This window comes from Xiphophorus hellerii, chromosome 22, assembly GCF_003331165.1.
Source record: "Xiphophorus hellerii strain 12219 chromosome 22, Xiphophorus_hellerii-4.1, whole genome shotgun sequence".
Taxonomy (NCBI): domain Eukaryota; kingdom Metazoa; phylum Chordata; class Actinopteri; order Cyprinodontiformes; family Poeciliidae; genus Xiphophorus; species Xiphophorus hellerii.
In genome coordinates, this window is record NC_045693.1 from 22647748 (window position 1) to 22671042 (window position 23295).

Consider the following 23295-nt stretch of genomic DNA (forward strand, 5'->3'; position numbering starts at 1 on the left):
CAGTCCGAATACGGATTGCACAACCGCTTCCAGCAGACGTACCTTCCTGAGCCATTGCTGCCGTGCTGGTGGTGGCGGCAGGGCTGGTGTGCTGCCGTCCCACTATCGGACAGAGAGGGGGGGGGATTCCTCCAGTCACCGTTGTGCTCAAAAGTTTACACAACCCTGGCAAAACGTCTCATTTTCGCCACATTTTTTTCAGAGAATGTGAATGATACATTTAAAAAAAGTTTTCTTTCGCTCATGATTAGTTGTTTAGTGGAGCTGTTTACAGAAGCAACCCAGACGACTCTGATTCCATCAATGTCAGCTTGAAACCTTCCACGTAGGTCACTCCGTGGTCGCGTGGTAAAACCTGGCGTTCAAGGCAAAAAGCCTCCAGTTATTATTTAAAATGTTCCTAAAGCTGAGTTAAGGAGACAGAGATAGCGTGACCCAAAGTTCAGGTCGGGGAAAAAACTGACTTGCTTGATGGCCAGGGCTTCTGCGGCGCATTTTAAGAATCCTACAATATTTGCCCTTGATTCACGCTGCGGTTGCAACAAGCGGCAAGTCGGAGCTGGAAGACGTTAAACAAAAGCTAAAAACAGGAGAGGTTACACCGCTTACTTAAATGGTGGTCTAAAAACAAAAGCGGTAAAATCTTAATTAAAATAACACATTTTGTCGAGCTCAGGCGTATAATTAAAGTTGACCGTTTTGGGTCGAACCGGGCTTGGACACGGGTGGGTTAAGATTTTTCAGGCCCAGTCTGTCATGGTGGAACGCCTTATTTTGGACTCCTGAGTTCAACAAAGTTCATCACTCCAAGCAACGTTGATTCAGACATTTTTAGGTGTGTATGTGCCGTCTGCCAGACGTTCAGGTTTCTTTCTTTCATACTTTCGTTAAGTCTCTACTTATTGTGCATCTTAAAAGTCCCACTGCTTTTTATCCCCCAAGTTACAAGTGAGATTTTTTTTTTACATGTCAAATGTAAGAGTTGGAAAACAGATATCACAGGAATTATCAATGCCAATAAATTGCAGTTATTACTTTTTTTTTTTTTTTTTTAGATCAATTTTAACTACATTGTCCCGCTGATTCTTTGATAATAAAACTTGCAAGCGTCTGGCTGGAAGCTAGAAAGTAAACCAATCACGTTACTGGTCACATCCCTCCCATGTGAGGCAAACTCTTGATCTGGGGTGTATGGGCAGTTTCTCTATGTAAACTTCTGAGCACCACTTAACTTTCTACCATAATGCATTTCATCGCACACAGCGATTATTGAATTTCAACATTTTCCAAGTTTCACTGCACTACTCCATTTTCTTTAATTGGAAGTGAAGCAGCAAATGGAACAAAACACTCACAGAGTTTAATTGCGTAATCTGATTATTCCCTTATGTGGGGAAAAAAAAAAAAACTTTAAGTGATGCAGAAACGCATCGAGTCTGTTGTCTTCCGTCTCGTCTCGTGGCCGACAAGTAATCCGCTGGAGCCGCGTTGCTCGCGTGAAAGCATGTAAACACAGAGTCGGTAGCATTAGCGCGTCGGCCTGCCAGGCCATCATTCAGCCCGCAAACACAAGCAACCTGAGCTCTCAGTGATCGAACTGCTTACCGTGACGAAACCTAAGCCTACCGTCCCAAAGTGTGAAGCGGAAACTGTGCCGTCAAGAGGAGGAAGAGAGCAGTAGCAGAGCAACACTGACGTCTATTTGCCGCGTACAATCAATACGAGGTTTTTGCGGCTGTTTTAATGTGGGCACAGCTTTAAAATGAATTTGCCGAGCTCACCTGAAAAGTTCCTGGATACCAGCATTGTTGTGAGAATAGCTCCCTGTATTTAAGACAATCAGAAAAATTAAAAATAAAACGTCATACCCTATAGGGGTTTTTTTTTTTTTTTTACTTCTGAGGACCTCGAATCGTCTCAACACTCACCTTAAGTTTTCTCCTGGCGTTGAACTTGCGCAGACATTCAACAGTTTCTTGACGATGCATCATGGAGGCAACGGTGGAGCGTTGCTGCGCGTAGAGAAGACGCGTTATTACAGACTCATTCACCTTCATGAAAGACATCCCTTAAATACAGACAAACAGCAACTCCTGTGACTTCATGGAAATAAAAAAAAAAAAGAAAAATAAACTATTAACCCAGACTGCGTTCTGGCCAAATAAACGCACAACTATTGTGGCTACGTTGCGTAAATGAATCATCACAAATGGCATTCGAGATTTTTGCTCCCATTTTTAGCTTTTCACCAACACATTTGAGGAAACGGTCACCCACTGATACTGGGAAATGCTTGTTTTAGTAACGTAAATAGACCGCGGTGAAAAACATAAAGTTGAGTGTCGTCCGCAGAGTTACATGTAAGCGATGTTCTGAGCTAGTGGCACGAGAATAGGACCCTGAAGAGCTCCACATGTGATTTTTATTTGCTCAGATTTATAATCTCTGAATGACTCAAAATAGTCCTTATCTGTGATACAATCCTTCACAATTTTCCAGGCCCTAATCAGTATTTTATAATCAATCAAGAGCATTGAACCAGTCACTGGTATCCAGTAAAGCAAATAAAGTTTTAGATGCATCACTGATAAAATCTATGCCATTTAAAGTTTTGTCAATCTGCTCTCTGTATTGTGGTGTGGCTGGAAAAAAAAAATCATCAAACAGATTTCTTTCTTATTATAGAGAAATAAATTGCCTGTTTTTCCTAATCACTCATAAAAAAAAGGAAAAAAAAAAGAGAGCTACAGCTCCCAGAGGTCTTTTCTCTGATGTAAGAGTGTGACTTACGCAGACCCAGGGATGCTTGAGCGCCTGTTCAGCAGTGATTCTTTTGGCAGGGTTAATGGTCAACATCTGATTGATCAGATTCTTGGCCTCGGGGGTCACCGTGTCCCACTCTGGGGACGGAAACTGAAAGGAAAATGAGGACGAAGGCAGTGTTAAATAAAACCTCCATCGTCAATAAAAATGGATGCAAGTGCATGAATGTATCCTTTTAAAAATCAGGCTTTTACTTGTGACCTTGTAAAGTTTGGTCTTTAGAATCCATGAAGAAATAAACAGTAAAATCCTAGATTTTTTTTATTTTTAAAAATTTAAATCACCATTTTGGCATTAGTGAATTATGACAGCCTGATAATAGTCTTCAATCTGGAAATGATGACACAAACGGAGAGGAAGAGAAATTATTGGAAACGATTTTTCATAAACAGCCTTTTGGAAAAGGTTTTATACTATACATAAAATGTGGTAAAAATAAACAAAAACATACAAAAATAAAATATAAAAGTTTTAAAAAACTTGCACAGATAAAAAAAATGTAAGTAAAAAAAAAAAGAAAAACAACCTCATCCTAACAAAGTTAGAGTTGCCAGTAAATGTTTATGATTACCACAAAAGACAACATTCATTTTAGCTGCTAGTCACTGAAGAAAAAAAAGAAAGAAAAATAAATTAAAAGTATCTTGTTGACAGAAATGGTATTCAAGGAGTGTAAATTACTGGGCGCTTGCCTCAGCCACTTTATCTCTTTTTGTGCACAATCATTAGAAGTGGTTGCTTCAAACTCTGAAAATTAACACAGGCAATAAATTCTCCTCTCCCAGAGGATTATATGATCTAATAAATATGCTCATTGCTCTGTGATGGAGCGTTTCTTCCTTCTACAACAGCTTGGAAATCCTGCAGTAACAAGCAGTGAGTAATTAAAACCTAAATTTACATTTCCACATCACTCCAAAGACTTAAATCCGAGCTTTTCAGTAGACTGGTCTTGTTCTGCGGGCTTGATTGTTTAACACCACTCGGATCATTAAGATACAAATATGAAATGACGTTAAACGTTTTGTCGGTTTTCAGGTTTCAAGCGCATAAGTTTAACAGAGACAGACTTCATGGGCTTTCGTTGACGCGACTTTTGATGCTTACATTTGAATTTCAAAGAAGGAAGCGCCAGGAAGTCATGACGGAGTTCACAGATGTGGAATTAAAGCTTTAGAGCAACATTTTTCACTAGGCATTACTGGGCAAATAGTGCAACTCAAGATAACGTTGCGAACCCAAAGTGGAGCTGGTGGGCTGTGTCTAACTCCTGGAACCAACTTTATACCAACTGAGAAATTGCTTTAGTGTTCAGGTCTTCACTACAACGCTTTGCAGAGGAATTCATACCAGGGATGTTGCATTGATTTGTGTCACGTTAAAGACGTGAGTGCATCGGAGCAGCAGTTGTGAAAAGCAGCCGCCCTTCAGGGGATAAAATTTACACCCATCGTTTTTCAGGTTTAATGCATCCATTGAATTTCGTCCATTAACAATGAGCTAATCTACACTCCATCCATCCATCCATTTTCTGTTCACCCTTTGTCCCTAATGGGGTCGGGAGGGTTGCTGGTGTCTATCTCCAGCTACGTTCCGGGCGAGAGGCGGGGTTCACCCTGGACAGGTCGCCAGTCTGTCGCAGGGCAACATAGAGACATACAGGACAAACAACCATGCACACGCACACTCATACTTAGGGAGAATTTAGAGAGACCAATTAACCTGACAGTCATGTTTTTGGACTGTGGGAGGAAGCCGGAGTACCCGGAGAGAACCCACGCATGCACAGGGAGAACATGCAAACTCCATGCAGAAAGACCCCGGCCGGGAATCGAACCCAGGACCTTCTTGCTGCAAGGCAACAGTGCTACCAACTACGCCACTGTGCATTCTAATCTACACTTTAAAAAAAAATACTTTTCCACCCATCTATTTCAGGGGGTTGTTGATGTCGTAAATGTGTAATCGTTAAACAGTGCAGACCGAACCGAGCGGTGACGATCCAGCCAAAGGTGCCGTACCGTAATTCCGCCACACGTTGCGCTATCAGAAAAAGTCCAACGGTTCCTGAAATGGGAGACGTTGCGCTTTTCAGCGAAAAATCGGGTTATTACGGTAATCTCGCCCCCTTCGAAGCAGGGAGTAAAATTAATCTGAGGGGAGCCCATTTAATAGACGGTAAATTGCGAAAATAACTTGCTAGATATTGAAAGATCCATTTGTTATGGATAAATGGGCAAAAATATTAATTACTGAAGGATTAAACAATACCTAAGGCTGCTCACCGACGAGCACCGCTAAAGAGGGTAGCCTGGCTAAGACAGGTGTTGCAAACAGAAACGGCAGGTAAATATGGTGGAGGCGCTGAAAATCAACATACCAGCTAATTTTAAATTAGTACAACTTACACATTTGAGACAGAAAAATGCTATAAACGTGGAGGTCCGCCTTCAACAGCCTCAGGTTCTGACCCGTCTTTGACCAGGAGCTCCAAAAGCGATGAGCAACTTTTTTCATGTCATCCTCGGCATTCCTACACAGTTTTCATGTACAAATTCCAGATTTTTCAGCTTTCCAGAGTTCCCAGTCCTTTCTTTTTACTTTTTAAATATAACATACTAAAGTTCATAACACATTTATGGAGTTAATTTTGATAGCAGACAGGCTGTAAGTGTTATCTGCTAAATAAAGAAACTACAGCACCTTAAATCACAAATTCACTGCAAATATTACAGCAAATGTTCTGCAAAAAGGTGAATAATCTTGCAATTGTACACAGCAGAAAAAAGGTGAGGGATAGAGGTTAAAACAATACAAGAATATGACAAGTAGACACTCACATCATAGGCGCCAGCTTTGATCTGTTGATACAATTTGTGTTGGTCCTCATCCCAAAATGGAGGGTATCCCACTAGCAAGATGTAGAGGATCACACCTGGAAAAATTCACAATAAATAACACAAAAAAATAAGTATACTTATATTAAAAAAGCAAGTGAAATATAATATTTCTTAATGGCCCTGAACAGCAAACATCAAAAGTTGGAAATGGAAAAAAAAACCATGTGGCTATCAGCTTTCAAAACTGTTAAATGTAAGACTGTCAAATGATAAATGATTCCTCTTTGAATTTATACAGAATTTTAAAAAAAATACTTTCACATTTAAAAAATTCAACAACCTAAAAGCTGGAAGACGAAATGAATGAGTTTCACTTGAAAAGCAGAGGATTCCTTGTTAAGTTTCATCAGATGGAAGGAAAAGACTGAGCATAAATAAATAAAACAAACCGACATGAAATTCATGGGAACATGCCGTCAAAAAATGAGCACAGACGAAGAAAAAAAAAATGCATTCAGTCTGAGATTAATGGGTTGTGTTTGTAATCTGAAAATAATAATAGTAATTTTCTGACCACATGCCCAGATGTCCACCGGCTTGCCGTACGGGTCCTTTCTCAACACCTCGGGCGACAAATATCCTGGAGTTCCAGCGAAACCTGTCAAAAACAAAGCCATCTCTGTGGAAACCGTTTCAAAGAAAGCTAACAAAGAAGCTAATAAAGCTGGGGGGAAATCAGCATGCCGGTGGGGTCAAACGTCTTTTTGATAAAATGCACATTTCACATTTTTCCTATGCAAAAAGTGGGAACTGTTGTGTAATCTAATCTTAATTTTGTACTATAACCTGGATAGAAATTTTCAGCAAGGATTGACAATGCACAGTTGAGTTTATAATAATCTTATCCCCACTGCAAATGTATTTTTTGTTTAATCCCATAAATTAGGTGTTTGACTATTAATACTACGTGGATTTCAGCCAAATTGAAAACTAAATCCTACTGTAAGAGACGGTGACATTCTTGAAGTTACTCTTCAACCAAAATAACTGTTTTTCAGAGAATAGATTTGAAAATCAGGTGTAGTCTCAAACACATTTGACTCAACCAAACAAAACCTGCACTGATTCCAACAGGCGTGCTTAAAGTAGAGCCCCTCAAATAAATGAACGCACGGTGTGTACGATTTTAATGTACAGTACAGACCAAAAGTTTGGACACACCTTTTAATTAAATGGGTTTCCTTTATTTTCATGACTATTGACATTGTAGATTCACACTGAAGGCATCAAAACTATGAATAACACATGTGGAAATATGCACTAAACAAAAAAGTGTAAAACAACTGAAAATACCCCTTATATTCTAGTTTCTTCAAAGTAGCAACCTTTTGCTGTGATTACTGCTTTGCACACACTCTGCATTTTCTTGATGAGCTTCAAGAGGTAGTCACCTGAAATGGTTTTCACTTCATAGGTGTGCCCTGTCAGGTTAATAAGTGGGATTTCTTGCCTTATAAATAGTCATGAAAATAAAGAAAACCCATTGAATTAGAAGGTGTGTCCAAACTTTTGGTCTGTACTGTATGTTTTTCAAAAAGATTTCAAAAACGTTCAGAAAAAAAAAAAAAAATCGTTGACTTACACAAACAAATAAAATGTTCCATGAAGAGCAGCTAAAAGTAAAATCCACAACTTTAATGTTAAAAGGAAAGTGTCTGTGTATCATAGTTGCAAACAGAGGACGCCATCAAGGACAGCCATCAGATTTCAGATGAAGGTGGGCAAATAAATTCAAGTGCCAGCAAGTGGGAGGAAATAATCCTTCAACATTTCCAATGAAGAAAACCTCTGGGCACACAAACCCAAAGCTGAACGGCTGTACCCATCAGGAATTGGACTAAAAGTAACCAGGAGTGCTGCCAGAAGCTGGCGTCTACGTATAAATCAGGTTTGATGAACATCGTATCATAAAAAGGCTTCACTTTCTTTTATCTGGACCCCCATTAACTGCAGTCGCCCGCATCTACTCTTCTTGGGGTCCGCACACTCAACATTAACCGCTAAGTACTAAACATGATTGTCAAGAAGAAGTTGAATCATTTTGAGGTTGCTGTGGTCGTCAAGTGTGGCATTAGGTGTAGCTGCACACGGACTTTTAAAAAACTTGGATCCCTTCCCGTGCCCTGACGAACTCACTGAAGGAAATGCTGCTGTGGAGCGCCAACGCTGCAGAAGGAAGCAGAAAGCGGCCGTTTCTTACCGAACCACGCCTGCTGGTCCCCCTGCACCTCGATGGCAAGTCCGAAATCCGCGAGCTTCACAGCTGCTCCCTTCATCTTACTGGCGAGGAGAAGGTTTTCTGGCTGCAACACACGCAGGCGGATCATTTGAGAGGACCAAACGCAAAGTGAAGCTGCAAGCTCCTCTCTCTTGCTTGGTTTTACTTTGAAATGTCAGAAACTCAAATACAGGAACACCGCTTCGACTGTAAAACTTAAGAAAAGCCATTTATCTTACTTATAAAAAAAACAAAAAACATTAAATACCGCAAAACAGACCTTGGCTAAATGATGAGCAACAACAAGTAGATGTGTGTAATTAGTGGCAATAAGCACGGATCCTCCTTCCAGAAATGTCTCGTCACTTGAGAGAGCTTTAGGAGTGCGATGACATCTGCATCTGTACTGAAGCATGATGAGGTTGAGTTGGTTACTGAGGACTGCCTGAGAGGAAGAACCTTTTCATTTAGATGCCATGGTATTTACCCCAGCACTTTGACCGTGTCTTGTTTTGTCACATCATCGAGCATAAAAGCCAGGCTTTGGAAAAGGTTAAAATTTCTTACATCACGTCAGAAAAACACAAACAGGAGACAAGATGACCACTTTTTACAGTTTTAGATGTACATTAATAAAGGGCTGCACAATATTTTATGATTACATCGTCATCGCAATGATGACAATATAATCATAAAATTCCAAATGTCAGAGTGGTGGAAGGACAGGTGAGAAAAAAAGAGAGGAGAGAAGAAAATAAGCATGTGTCACAACTGATACGGTCATCGCAATATTTACCAATAATATCCCCATTGCAAGAATTCCTAACATCTAGCTTTTTTTTCTCCACTCTTACAAAACTTGAATATTTTTTCGGGACACAGACCAACCCTCAGGTCTAACAGACTTCGTGTTTCATTTTTTAAGTTTTTCTCCATTTTGTGAAACGACTCCAAAAAATAGAGAACCAGAATCGTCTCTGCTAAACACAATTCTGTGACCCACAAACAAACAGCGCTTCATGTGATCTTTAACAACTCGGTTATTGTTTCAATTTGATATTTGAGGTTTTCTGACTCTTGGCTTTCTCGCAGTATTTTTTTGCGAAAACATGACAACGTCTTTATTTCACTAACTCAGGTACCGACATACACAGTTTTTCAGAACACCGTTCCTTTCGTCAAGATGCGGTGACTGTGGAGGTCACTGACACATCTTATGTTTTCCCCTCATCAAAAACATGCCTGGAGTGTTGCCTTGACTCTTTCATGCATGTTTGAGAAATCCTATAATCTCCCATGGCAACCGTTCAGCTGTGCAAAACGCCTGGCTGGACTTAGCACCGCCTTCCAGAGGCAGCAACTCCTTGAAGCTGCCTCACAGAGCAGCCCTCCTCCCCAAATCCCCCGCTCCGCTCCTTCAGACTAGCCAGCAGCAGTTAGCAACCATCTGATGGAACTGCACATAGGAACTACTTCTTAGTGCAACGCTGGTAAAAAAAACCACAAAAAAAAACAAACCAAAACAACAAAAATAAACTACAAAATAAACTATAAAAACAAAGAATTAATAGAGGAGTGATGTTGTTTTGACTTCCTGTAGGTGGAGTTTTTAAAAAGACAGAGGCCCAATTTCAAGGCGTTAAATTACAAAATAAATTTTCTTTGTAGTCTTATTTGATATATATTGAATTTTTATAACAACTGAAGTTAACAGTTTTTACGTGATTATGCTAGAAAATGATTCTATGTGCCTGGAAAACGCATAAAGAATGTTAGGAGGTTAGTTTCCCTGTAACGACCCCAATTATTTATGGCAGGTATTGTCGTATGGATTCTTTACTCTGTCTCCGGTTGTCACATGACCTTTCACCTGAAGACTACTTGACAATTAATATTAAAACTCTACCAACATAACCGCACATAGCACTTTGGTAACCACCTTCTACGCATGGATGTTTTCTTCCACAACCAAAGTGCAAACCAGTTGATCTTTTTATATAGTATCTGCTACGCTTGTACGGCAGCACCAACTCTCCTCAGTCTGCTTCTTTTCACATGTCAGCCCTTGTCATCTAGCCGCACATCCTTCATTTTTCCTACGGCCTCCTCCACCGCCCGCCCATCAAGCCCACGAGGCCCTGATCCGACAATAGGAAATAAAGAAAAGGGGGGAGCGGAGGAACCAGAGAGCTTTTCTGAAGCAACAGAACCAGACATGCAGAGATAGATAGATGGGAGGTGGCATAATGAGTCCCTACACCGGCGCTGCAGCAGCCGGGTGACCTCACCCCCTCTGTTACCATGGCAACCCCGCCTGCCACCAGCATTCAACTCTTTTCTCTCTAATTCCCCAACACCGCCGCCACCTCTCCTCTAAGTGTGCGGCCCTCCCAAGATGGCAAAAAGACAGAAAATATGAAACGTGTGCAGGAGGTTACGTTTCAGTACGGCTCAATTTGTTCGCACCGGTTCAGTTTTTCTGATTCTAAACGCAGAAGCTGCTTACTTTCCTCTGTGTTCTTGGAAAAATACAGTTTTTTTTTTCTCTTTTCTTATGTTTTGAGAATTGTTCCAACAAAAACCTGAAAATGTGCTGCCTTGATACAACATTAACTGGTATTTCTGCCCCCCCCCCCCGAGTAATTTTCAATACTCTACACAGAGTCTACCGAAAAGGAATGTGGCTACATGACTAAGGGAACATCAGGTTAAACATTAGGATGTTGGTTAGATGAACAACAAATCATTGACATCACTTCGGAAAAGGCTTACAAAGCTGTTTGGGACTCCAGCAAACCACAGTGAGTTTATCTACAAGTTAGGAAAAGCAAAATTACTCCAAGAGCTCGCTGACCAGTCATTCGAAAGGTCCCAGAAGAATCCAGAATAACATCTGAAGTACAAAATAATCAAAGTACAGACTTTGGCGTGGCCAAGTTCAGAGTTCAATCGGATCAAGATGAAAAGGCAATTCATGTTGTTGATTTGGACAGCTTTTACAATAAATGCAATCATCTTTTAAAAAGTTTGTCTTTGATAAATGCTGCATTTTAACATCCATTAAACCTTTTTGTCTGTTTGTGAAAACACAAAAAGTAAGAAAATTGTTTTTGGCATTGGCACCACCTGAAAAATATCAAGCATAAAAGGCAATAGGCTAACAGACTGGATACCAGATTTCTAGAACCATATAAAGTTTGTCCAACATTTAGTCTATTTGTGAATACAGTATAAAACAGAAAAAGATTTTACCAAGAATATTGCAAAATTATTCTCAGTCAAATATTGCCACATCTCATGAGCTGCATGCATTGCTACGCCTCTTACAGTCATACAGCTAATATTTACAGATCGATGTTGGTGTTCATTTGCACTCGTGGTTGAAATTTTACCTCAGAGTTACAGTTTTACATCTGCATATGCACTTGTTGCAAACTGCCTACGGCAAAGTTGACACAAGCACACATGCATACGTCAAGAATGATAAAATTAAACACTTTTTCTTCTTGTGTGGTGCTTTAACCTACTCGTTTAAAGACACAGTCCTGAAAATTAATTTAGACTAAATGGAGGCATTTAGTCCGCACAAGAACTAGGTTGTTTAATTTTTGTTTAGTTTTGCAAGTACTTGTAATTTCTTTTAAAAATGAACTGAATGCAGTAGTGGCGCAGCACAAATGCATGGAAAGGCAGGTGTGTATTAAGAACATTTCTCCACAGTCACCTTTTATCATTTCTGTTCTGCCATCTTGTGATATTTGTATTCATGAGCAAACGTACAAAGAAAGAAAAAAAAAAAAGAGAAAAATCTGCATTAGCTGAGCTCACTTTTCAGAAGACACATTTTTACACCATCACAAAAAGAGCAACAGAAGCATGCTGAATTACTTATTCAAAGAGAACTGAATTATTTAAAGCTAAAAGTTGGAGGCTGAACTAAAGTTTGACGAAACAACGAGCGGGCGCAGGTATCAGGGTTTTTCAGTCTCAGGTAAAACTGGGGGCTTTAAATCAACCTCGTCGTGTTTTCAAATTAAAACCCCTGCCGCTGTGGGGGAGAGGGAGAAGAATCTGCTTCGAAAGGTGTACAGGTTTTTCCATGCGGTAACCAGTAACTGGCCGTCATCACACACACACACACACACACACACCCCCACACACACACACGCTATTAATAGCAGCTGGTCTGCTTTCGTCACTCCTCGGCAGTGCAGTAGGGAGGAGAGGAGGGGGACAGAGTAGAAAGGGTGGAGAGGAGGGAAGGTGGGGTGGGGGGGTGAAAAAAAAGGAAGAAGGATGTAGATGCAGAGATGCCATGAGAGTTGGAGAGCAGAGAAGAAAAAGCTGCTGAGGCGAGCGATGACGCGCATCCCAGAAGTTGTTCTTGACGTCACCGCGTGATGTCCGTGCGGCGCAGGCCGAGACCTGTTATGCATCTGTCCGCCCGGCGCACCTTTCGACCGCACTCGCGCGCCCTGGGTGTGCGGGGCATTTACTTTGCCGGATGCAATAAAAGCTCTTCTAATATTCATCAGTGTCTGGTAGCTCACCTTGAGGTCTCTGTGGACGATATCGTGCTGGTGGATGTGACTGATGCTCTCCAGGATCTGATTGATGCAGTGGCTGAAAGAGACAGCAGGCAAGACACGCCGGTCAAACCGCGGCGCCACGACGACCGATATTAAAGAAAAAGAAGAAAGAAAAAAAAAACCCCACACACACCAAGCAACTTTAAAATCACTATACAGGCTAGATTTTAAGGGTATATAGAAAATCCTAAGAACAAATAAAAATAATCTTTCTTTTCGGGCTTTCATAATAACGCACGGTCTGATTTGAAAAATAACAAATCAGCCTCTCCCTGGGGAGACAGTCCGGCACATGGGCAGCAAATTGGTGACAAACATCCATACTCAGCAAACTGAGAGCATCAATTCAGCTCCGGCTTCTGTCTTAATAGCCCGTGATGAGTCGAGTCATGTAAACCATATCGAGCAGAAAGCGCTCTCACGCAGATATGCGAACTCTAATGGGCTGCAGGAAGAAATCATCGAGTGCTGAAAGGCTGAGCAGAGGACATTCGTTTCAGCTGGAGTTAAACGTCTGAAAGCCAACAAAATAAAGAGCAACAATTTGTGTTACGTTAATTTAAGTTACTGTGTAACGGGGCGTCTGATGAGACGAGAGCATAAAAGATGATGTGGACTTGATTTCAGAAGCTGTTGGAGCTAAAGCAGCTGATTCTTTGTGTTTCCAGCACAAAACCAAACATTTGTCTTAATCTACAGAGAATAACTTCAGCTTTGCTCCCTTAGAGTTTAATTTAAATAATGTTGTCACATTAACTTTAACCAGCTCAGATATCACAATACGATTTATATGAGAGGAACGAGTCATTAACCTTTGCATTTGGAGTCAATATAGTTGTATGATCTAAATGGTTCCTGCCTCAGACATGACGGCCTGCAGTCCTGTGTGAATTTCAAAGTAAAATCTTAAACTGAGGAGGGAAGAATCTTCAGGATTAAAAAAAAAACTGTCTTGTAATAAGCTGCAATAAAGAGTAAAACTGTTTATGTTCAAGCACCACCATTTATTTGGTTGTGCTGGATGGCACCGTGTTAAACTCAACCTACCAAAAAAAGACTAAATTTCACGCTTAAAGGGAATGTTTTCATTCAGAAACGACCAAATAATTGGATACTTTTATGATTAGCATTTGGTTAAGATGCTCGGAGGAGGGAGTCACTTTGATAACTTTCCAAAACTACTTAAAAACATCTATTCAGAGTTTAATACGATATATACAACAAATTTAAGGTAAGATAATTTTATTTATATAGCACATGTTCAGCAACGAGGCAGTTCAAAGTGCTTTACATGAATTAGAAAGAAATACAAACAAAACAACAAACCAAAGGAAAGAGCAAAAGGGGGGAAAAGGTCTGTAACTACATATTGGTTCCCCATGTTTAGAGTAGTCTGTAGTTTATAAACTAGTAGAGCTTAGAACAATGCACCAGCCGATGAAATTCTTGATTTTTCAATTCATGTCCACTCCAACCCTCACCAATGTCCACGAGTTATGATCATGACTGAAACATGAAAGCAAATCTCAAAATTTTTGATGAAAATCTTGATTATCTCATCTCACCAGCTACATTATGACCACAGAGGGGCCTGTAAAAGGACTTCTCTACATAACTGTATGTTGCATATTACTGATTGTCTACACATATTTTCATACTGAAATTATTGTTATTTTAAGTTTATGTTATTATTTCTAAAACCTAGTTAAGAATTTAGAGGTAAAGTGCTAAATACCACAAAAGCCTACTGTAACATCTGATAAAAACCTAAAAATAGGAGAACAACTTTGTCACGATTTATTCATCAAATTAAATTTAAAAGGTCTGAGTCACTCGGTCAGAAGTAAAACTCAACCAGCAGATTAGTAGCACAGTTGAAACCGTAAGCAGTTTCTTCTCCCAAAGCACAAACTACATTAACCAATTCTATCGTCAGAACATTTTGTGCTTTCATAACTTCTCTGCGTTGACAAAAAAGCCTCCACTAAAACCTGCGGGGAGTTCAAAGTTTCAAACTTTAGATTCGTTTAACAGTGTCTTTAAAAAACATCAACAAGTAAAATGTGACAAATGAGCCACAAACAGTTTATATATATATACAGTATATATATATATATATATATATATATATATATATATATATATATATATATATATATATATATATATATATCCATCACTTCTGCATTACACTGAGGTACATTTTCAGTCAGCACGATGCCTCTTCTGGTATCACATGAATTTCTTCCAAGCAATAAAATAAATACAAAAATTATTATGGCGTATCTGATCCGCGACTTGGAGAAAACCGTCATGATTTACCTGGCATCCGCCTCGCTGTAGTACTCTCTCGCAACGATGTCCTCAAACAGCTCCCCTCCGGTTACGCTGCAGACACGGATGCAACAATAAGTTAGTCGACATGTTTATATTAGCAAACTTCTTGTTTTCTCTGTTTAAATAAAGTGCCTTTTAAAGGGGCTCATGCAAGATGTCTTCTGGTGATGTACTGTATGCTTGTGATGACACGTCTGAGGTTCTAGTGAAGCTCGATTTGTGCTTCAAGAAGCCACTTAGCACGTTACCGGCAGCTTTTTCAAGTTTCTATGTGTTCTAAAATATAATCTAATGCTTAATTCATTCGTCCCGGTCTGTTCGACGGAGCAGCGTGTGCGACATCAATGCAGCTGAATCCGTACCTGCCTGCCCACATTAGGAGCAGCACACTTATTCTTTATGCAAAATTTTGCAAGTAAACGCAACAGAAAGACCGATTTTTGGAGAGTCTGGAACCTGTAAAAAAATTTTTCCAGAGGTACAGCAATAAATACAATTGCACAAATCTTTTAAATGAGAAATATATACACACACACATATACGTATATGTTTATGTATATACAGCGTATATACAGTATATATATACAGTACAGACCAAAAGTTTGGACACACTTTCTCATTGAATTCAATGAGAAAGTGTGTCCAAACTTTTGGTCTGTACTGTGTATATATATATAAAACCAAACAATTCTGCTTTAAAAATGATCTAAAATCCAATACTGATGAGCCTATTTTATTCAATTTGAAAAAAGCGCTTCAAATTTACTTCCACTTTAAATTAATAATGTTACACCTGGCTGAGTTATATAAGATATTACATGCAGTAGTTAAGGTCAAAATTATTCATACCCCTAACAGATTTAAATTTAAAAGTATTCTCATCCAGTCAAGAAGCTTGTTTCTCAACATATTACATTTGTTGCATGCTATTTTAAAAAAATTTCAAAAATGATTGCTATCCTTCTGGATAATCAATGGAAAAGTTCTCATTAGCATTTCGGCAAAGGAAGCTTTTATCCCAATCTCTAACCAGCTTTTTGAGTGCTTCACTAGTATTTAGATGATGAATCTTGAAGCTGGAAAGCCTCTTTACCATCACCCTAATCTTTAGCTCCTTCCACAGACTCCGTCAGATTCAAGTCAAGATTCCTGGTGGGCCACTTCAAAATGTTAACATAGCTTAAAGGCCAAAAAAAAAAAAAAAAAACATGTTGGCAAAAGTAAAAAAAATTATTTACACCTAAACCGACTAATTTTGGCGGATTAAGTAATCATGACAGATAAACTCAGCTTTGTGAAAACATATAGTGAAAGTGCCAGAAGCAGAGTACTATTACATGAAGATAAAATCAGAAGCTATACTAGCACTATGATTTAAAACAACAACAACAACAAAAAACTTGTCCAATAGCCGTTATTTAGAAATGAGGCTGGACCAGAAAGCATGCCGTGTGAGCGAGTGTGGGTGCTCTAATTAGATTTACTTACAGGTCAAAGACGAGGTAATGGAAGCCTTCCTCTGCAATGCTCTCATGGAGTCGTACTAAGAGGCAGAAAGAGAGAGAGTCTTTAAATAAGAGCCAGTTAGCTGGATCAGAAAGCACCGCTAACACTAATTAGCTTCTATAAAGCAAACCTCAATGTGCCATCGATGAACCGAAAGTTTCAGGCAGACAGCCGGGTCAGAGGTTATGACTACGAGATTCCTTGTGCACATAAGAAGGAGCAGTGTGGCATTAATAACTATTGGAAAAAAAAAAGAGTATCTCCTTTGGAGTCTTTTCTACTATATAAAAAGTTTCAATAGTGACGCCAACGTTTTAGGTACAGCTAGTTTAAAATCACACCACAATACTGACGATACACCTTTCACGCTTCATAAGCAATGCCCATTCTGGCATTAATCTGTTCAGTCTATAGCTGGATAAAACGCCTTTAATGACAGAGAACGACTTCAGTCAAGTCTCAATCGAAACGACAACAGCCTGTTGCTGTTATTGCCATGGCAAACTTGTTACAATCAGAGACTGAGGAGACGAAGGCGGTTGTCAAAAGCCAGGCCCTGGAAAAACACCCAACTGGGAAATCTTTTAGTAAAAAAGATTAAATAAAGTAACCCAGGTGAAGGGCACCAGAAGAATAAAAACGCAAAAGCAGAGTTTACTGGGATCCCAAAAGCAGAGTGTGGTTATGTAGGATTTACTGAATGTGTTCTTGAAGGAAGGCCAGCTGGGATGGGCTGAAATCTTGTTAGGAATAGTCCCAACATGTTTAGCAGTGGAACTGTGTTGGTTTTAGAGGTGAAGATAGTGACATTAAATCTCAAGTCAGACTGAAACTCATCCGTTCTGTTTCAGATTTCAGTACTTCTAGGGAAGCTAGACGAGTGAGACGGGAGATTTCCAGAGTGTCATAGCTTTACAAGTAAAACTAAATTTCACTATCAGTTCATAAAATTTTTTATTCAACGCACTGCGCTGGTTTAAAAATGTAATGTACTCTAAGCTGATGAAGCGAGACCAATGAAACCCAGCCTCTAACAAGTCTTGTTTGCACGACGCTACATGGTATGATAAGAACTACATGCTATGTCAAACAAACGCTCATTTCCTTCCTCTCTCCAAACGACCCCTGCCTTTTGTTTGCATTTCCCACAGCAACAGAGGAAAAAGGTCTGATGACCTTTTGAGGCGATTCCCAGGCAATAGGTAGCGCATATCCCGGGGTTTGACGACAAGAGTTCCCTGGCACTTTGCGCTTCCGCAGGTGACCCCTGCTTTCTACGTTTTCGAAGCTGTGCAACGTAAAGGACGCTGGAAGATATAAAGTGTGCTAGTAATGAGATTAGCGAGATTAAGGTTTAGACACAAGGCACACGATTGTCAGCGCCGTTTAGAAACTCTGCAGCTTATTATTGGAGTCGTCTGAACGGGAAGCGGCCGCTGGCCAGCCTGTCGCATGCAAATATCCCAAAGAGAAACCCAGCAGGGAAGCGGCTGGTTTGACTATCACCCAGTTAGCTCCAGAGCTGAACTCAACAATGCTTTTTGTTTCTGCTCTGTTGTCCCGCTCACTGTTTGGGATGTGAAACGACAACCGCAGGGGTTCCAGGCGAAACGAGAAACTGAGGGTTTTCACATCCACGTCGGACCAACAACACAGAACTGAGGTGTATCTGTTCACGGGTTCCACTATGCTTTTCTTTAGCGGTGGGTGAAGACATGAGGTAGATTAATGAAATACTGGAATGATGAATGATGATACCTAATAATCTCAGTCTTGACCTACTTGGTCCAGTTCTGAACTATTGCATTGATTTGGATCGGATCTAATCGCGGCCATTCTACAGTTGGTCCTCTACAAAAGGCAAAAAAAAGGTTAAAGAGTTTGGGGTTTTTAAAGATTAACAGTATTCATTTACCTCACACTTGCCTTTTTTGCCTTCTGTTTCATTGCAATCACATTTTTGTTTTTATAGAATTTTATTTAAACAACACCAAGTGGCACATTGTTGGAAAAATCTGGAAAAAGTGTGGCCTACAAATGTATTCAACCTTTACTCCCTGAAGATCCCTAAATAAAATCTGATTTTATCCAAAAATAAAAAGGCAGAAATAATCAGAAAGAGAAAGCTTCAAGAAGTTTGCCACAAACCACAAAGGGAAAACAGCAAGCAGCTAATTAAAAAAAGGCACACCACACTTTTTAGATATTTATTTGTAAAAATTCTTCAAAACTGTTAGATTGTTTTCCCCCAGACACTGATTTATTTTGACCTACTAAAAGAATCTCAAGACCTAACACTGAAGTAAAAGGCAGAACCAAATGGGAGAAAGTTGAAAGAGTATGAATATCTTTGCAAAGTACTCAATTTTAACTTAAAACATTTTTGTCAGAAGAGTTTTGCAGTAAAACATGTCAGACCAAAACTCTCACACAGACTCTACGGTTTCAGATTTGTACAGGCAAAATTAAGTGACTGAATTTCTTTATTATTACTTTAAATTCTGTTTTCGCCTTGTACACACAGGAGACAAAAGAAAAGGTCAAATCAAATAGAAAAACTCAAAACGATGAAAGAGCTGAGCCAAAACTTTCAAGGATTGTGAATTTGTAGGTCTACAAAAAACTTGACTTAAATCTGGAAAACTGGTCAGTCAGCATCGTTATGCTGCACATCTGTAGCTCGTCAGAGGGGACTTACCTATGTTTGGATGTTTGAGCATTCGACAGATCCTGGCCTCTCGCTCCAGTTTCTGATGATCTGTGGTCAAAAAGGAAAACAGAAAAAAAGAGTAGAGAAAAAATTAGATCCAGTCAGTTCCAGGATCAGCAGCTATTAAGTTACACTCTTTCTTTCTTTTTTTTTTCACTCCGGTTATAGATGGCCAGAATCCCAACAAAGAAAAAACATCACTTCTCGGAAAGTCTCTGAATGCGTCAGCCTTAAACAGCACAACGCAATAAGTTAAAGTAAACACAGCAGCATCTCACACTCACTGTACAGTAAATTGAAAACAGTCTTCTCTCGTATCACTTTTCACTCATTTCTTCACCCATATTGCTCGCAAATAAACGAATTAGCTTATATGTGAACATTTGTTCCTCTATTTGTTTCGTTAGAGGCTAAATTGAAAGCATTCTTAACATGTAGAAATCAAGAGCGAACACCCGTCTCTGAAGTTCCATTTATTCCCTGTCTGTCCTCGACTCGTAACATCTCCCATTAAACTTGTCATTTGAGCATCACAAACAAATCAGACGGCTTCGCATGAAAGGACCAACGCAGCACAAAAAAAGAAGAGGCAGCTTTGTCACGAACAGACGGCGACACGTAACGTACAGGGGTGACTCAAAACACACACGATACGAGCGCACGCTTTATGCACTTAGTGAAATGGGTCCGGTGGGCCCTGATCTAATCCAATCACTATCCATTTAATGACTCTAATGACATGAGAAAGTCCATGTGCGCAGACAGATTGGTTTTAAAGCAGACAGTGGATGGATGGCCTGGCCGACCGTCAGAGGTCAAGTTCGTCATGCCCGTCTTGTCAGGAAGCAGCTGCTGCTCTCCAACGCAAACGGCACATGAACTCGCATGCCTGAACAACCCTAATCCCCCCGACCCATCCCACACAAAGCTTTTGGGCCATTATGTATAAAATCTAAAAAAAAAAAAAAAGAAAAAAAAAAGAAAGACATTTCTGCTGTAAACATCTAATTAAATGTATCGTTGTGATTTATTGGCTTGATCACATTTAAATCATGTTGACACATCTGTGGAATATTTCGACAGCATTTGAATAAAGAAATCATAATAAAAAAAATGCCCACACCAGCGTGAGTTATCCTGCATCAAAATCAAGTTATTCATGTACTTCTGATTCCTGCACACTGGTTACAGTGTTTGAAGGCTACGAACGAGTCGGACTCTCTCCTCTCATGAGGCAGAGAAGATGCACAGCCATATAAACACCCGAAAGTACAGAAATGACAAAATAAACTTTTCACACCTTGAATTATTATTTGGCCTTAAATTATGTGAAACATTTGGGAGCGACGTATGTTACCCATATGGCTCATCTTCCAGGGCGTCATTCAGACAGGTGGCACACAAGCAATCCGAAGAGCGATTAAAATAAATTTACTGAACAATAAAAACTACTGTCAGTTGCACCTCATACACGCTCTACTGTCCTTTTACATGTGCAGCTGAAAGGTTGTGTCCAGGCTTAACACTGTCATGAACCAAAGCTGCCTAATGACCCTGAAGTTGGCGTTTGATTTGAAACTTCTAATTCTTCACAAAACTAAAGGTTTAGATCATAGATTGCATTTGATTATCTCCAACTCAAAATCCAGCTTTAAAATTCTTAAGGCATTCAGAGTTGGACTTTTGCAACATATCAACATTTTCCTGGAAAAGGACTTTCCAAGACCAACCCATATTGTAAAAGCTACAATATGGGAACCACCTGGAATTATTTTTGCACTCATTTTCTATAGATCCAGACACATTCGCTTCTCGGAACTCGCTTTCTTGAAAGCACTTCCGACTGGATTGTTTGAAAAATATATGTAGTTTATTTCTAGCAAAAAACATAGACAAAACAGTAACTAAAAATCTCCTACAACTTAGATGAAAATGAATCTCTTAAATTAACGGGAGGCTCTAAAAGTTACCACAGTAATCTAAACAATTCCAAGTATAAAAATTAGTTACAGATTTCGGTTCCAGTATATAAGTTCATCAAAACCAATGAACATTTTCTTTGGTTAAAAGTCACGTCTAAGCAAATGAAAAACAAACAAAACAAAACAAAAAAAATCAGGATGTAGCCAGCCAGCAGCCATTGGAGAATGTTTCAGTCTGGGTTTTCACTTCTCACCTGGAACTCAAGACTTCTGAGTTAAAATGTAACAATAAACTGGTTATGACAAAGCAACAAACTAAAGAAAAAAAACCCATCCCAAATTCTGTTTTTGACTCAAAACGTGTCAGTATGGAGATGCTTCCAAAACGTATTTTCTGAGTTGGCACTTGTTAAAAAACAAAAGGCTAGAGACTTCGCATGTAACTGAATACATAAAAACTAAACCAGACGTTAAATGTGTTTAGCACATTGATGCATTTCTTGTGAACTCGGATGCCAAAACCAACTGCAAGTTTCAGCCAAACAAAATCAGGAAGAGAAACAACAGAGTACCCCCAGAAGCAACTGCTAGACCGATAAGCTGCATAACTTCCTGAGACGTTCACACGTAAACCTGCTCTATTTGCTACCGTACGCACGCTTTTGTTCAGACCTCACACATGGAAGCAAGTTTTGATTAGGCCAGTGTGCTCAGAGGATGAGCAATCAAAGCTCTTTGCAGACATTTCACAACCCTTTTCTCAGAACCAATAAAGGACTATTTTGGTTGCTCGTATTCTTAGAAATCAGATGTGCCTGTAAAAATAGGACTATTCTTTATCACCGGCCTAAGATGACAGCTTTATTCTGCGTGTGATGGCAAACATTCCTGGCAGCTGGCTGTGCAGAAACACTACAGATATTTTAGTTAGAGAACACAAACCGTCTTTAAAGGAACCAATTCTATAGAAAGAGAGAGAGGAGGAGGGAAAAAAAAGGAGGCAACCTGTGATGGAAGCCAAATGAGTGCTATTTGTGGATCAAAATAACCAACAGAGAGTAATTAGAAAACAGAAGAATCACTTAAGAGTTAACTAAAAATGCCCGAGCCTGCAGCTCAGCATAAAAGCAGCAGACAACCTAAGCTAAATGAAGGAACATTTATTAGAACATTTCTAACAGAAGTGACATTCAAAGGGTGCAGACCAAGTTTAGATCTAGAAACAGTCTGAACCCTCTAAAGAAAAATCCTAAAAACACAAACCAACACATTCACACCCAACATCAATATCTATGTAGATACACGTCTTCTTTTTTCATGGACAGAGGGGTAAATGGTCCACAGCATTTAGCCCAGGAGGCCTTAGTAATGATCAAAGGCGTGGTAAATGACGGTCTTCATTTACCCGCCCGGCCCGCCGCTTATCTCATCTAGACGCTCCACACAGAAAACAGCACAAGGTAGATGAATAGATGCCGTCTCTGAGCCTGCCTCGCCTGTCTGAAAAACGACCTCTGCCCCTCCCTCGTGTACATGAATTTACCTCTGCCTGCAGGGAGGCAGAGGTAAATTCATGAGCAATTCCCAGAGCAAACACTAAACCCGCTGTAGAAGGAACTATTCAGGCTCTGGATTCATTTCCAGTATCAGTGGACAAGGTTTTGATAAATCCCCATCATGTCCGTCACTACCAGCTGGTAAACATTCAGATCGTCAGTTTGCAGCTTCGTCGAGGTCTCTCGCTCGTATCCTGATCAACCAGCGATGGGAGACATGGATCTAAAGTTTTATCACGATACTTAGCGGTCCTATTATTTTGATAACAATAAAAGTGACATCAAGAACTATTTATTTCTTCTTTTTTTAGATGACTGTATGGCTCCGACTGCATGAAAACAAAACAAATATTCCTCTTAAAAAAACATTCCCATATATAATACGCTTCTTCAGGACAACAGTCACATATAGAAGTGTCATGTTCATCACTGAACTGATCACATATTTTCAGATTTCTTAATATTTTTGATAAATTCCTTTGAAAAGAAAACTGTGGAGAAAATAGCACAGTTAATCTTGACATTGTGGACCATTTTGGTAGATTTTAAACATTAATTGGTATCATGACAATAAATCTAAACCAGGGTTTACCATAGTGTGTAATAAGCCTGGCGGGCCACCAGGCTTATTACACATTCCTCCGTTGCCAATGTTTGTTATTCCTTCAAACCTCAATCATTCTATCCAATAAATGAAACCCAAACAAGGATCTCAAGCAGAATGAGCTTTTTGA

General features: G+C 39.7%; 1 protein-coding gene across 20 annotated transcripts in view; it reads right to left on the reverse strand.

The window, feature by feature from the left end:
* Nucleotides 1-23295, reverse strand: part of camk2g2 (calcium/calmodulin-dependent protein kinase (CaM kinase) II gamma 2) — a 58604-nt gene that overhangs the window by 16700 nt on the left and 18609 nt on the right. For 12 of the 20 annotated variants that reach the window (XR_004337796.1, XR_004337795.1, XM_032553109.1 and 9 more), the window contains exons 3-13: nucleotides 19072-19131; nucleotides 16356-16410; nucleotides 14853-14918; nucleotides 12492-12564; nucleotides 7924-8026; nucleotides 6238-6321; nucleotides 5664-5758; nucleotides 2791-2913; nucleotides 1929-2012; nucleotides 1782-1824; nucleotides 43-102 (exon numbers count right to left, since the gene is read on the reverse strand). Coding sequence is in view for 18 of the 20 variants with exons in the window: in XM_032553109.1 (XP_032409000.1) it covers nucleotides 43-102; nucleotides 1782-1824; nucleotides 1929-2012; nucleotides 2791-2913; nucleotides 5664-5758; nucleotides 6238-6321; nucleotides 7924-8026; nucleotides 12492-12564; nucleotides 14853-14918; nucleotides 16356-16410; nucleotides 19072-19131 (846 nt within the window). In the remaining 2 variants the exon portion in view is untranslated. The remainder of the gene's footprint in view (nucleotides 1-42; nucleotides 103-1781; nucleotides 1825-1928; nucleotides 2013-2790; nucleotides 2914-5663; nucleotides 5759-6237; nucleotides 6322-7923; nucleotides 8027-12491; nucleotides 12565-14852; nucleotides 14919-16355; nucleotides 16411-19071; nucleotides 19132-23295) is intronic. The other 8 variants (XM_032553121.1, XM_032553120.1, XM_032553113.1 and 5 more) reach the window with 1 other exon arrangement.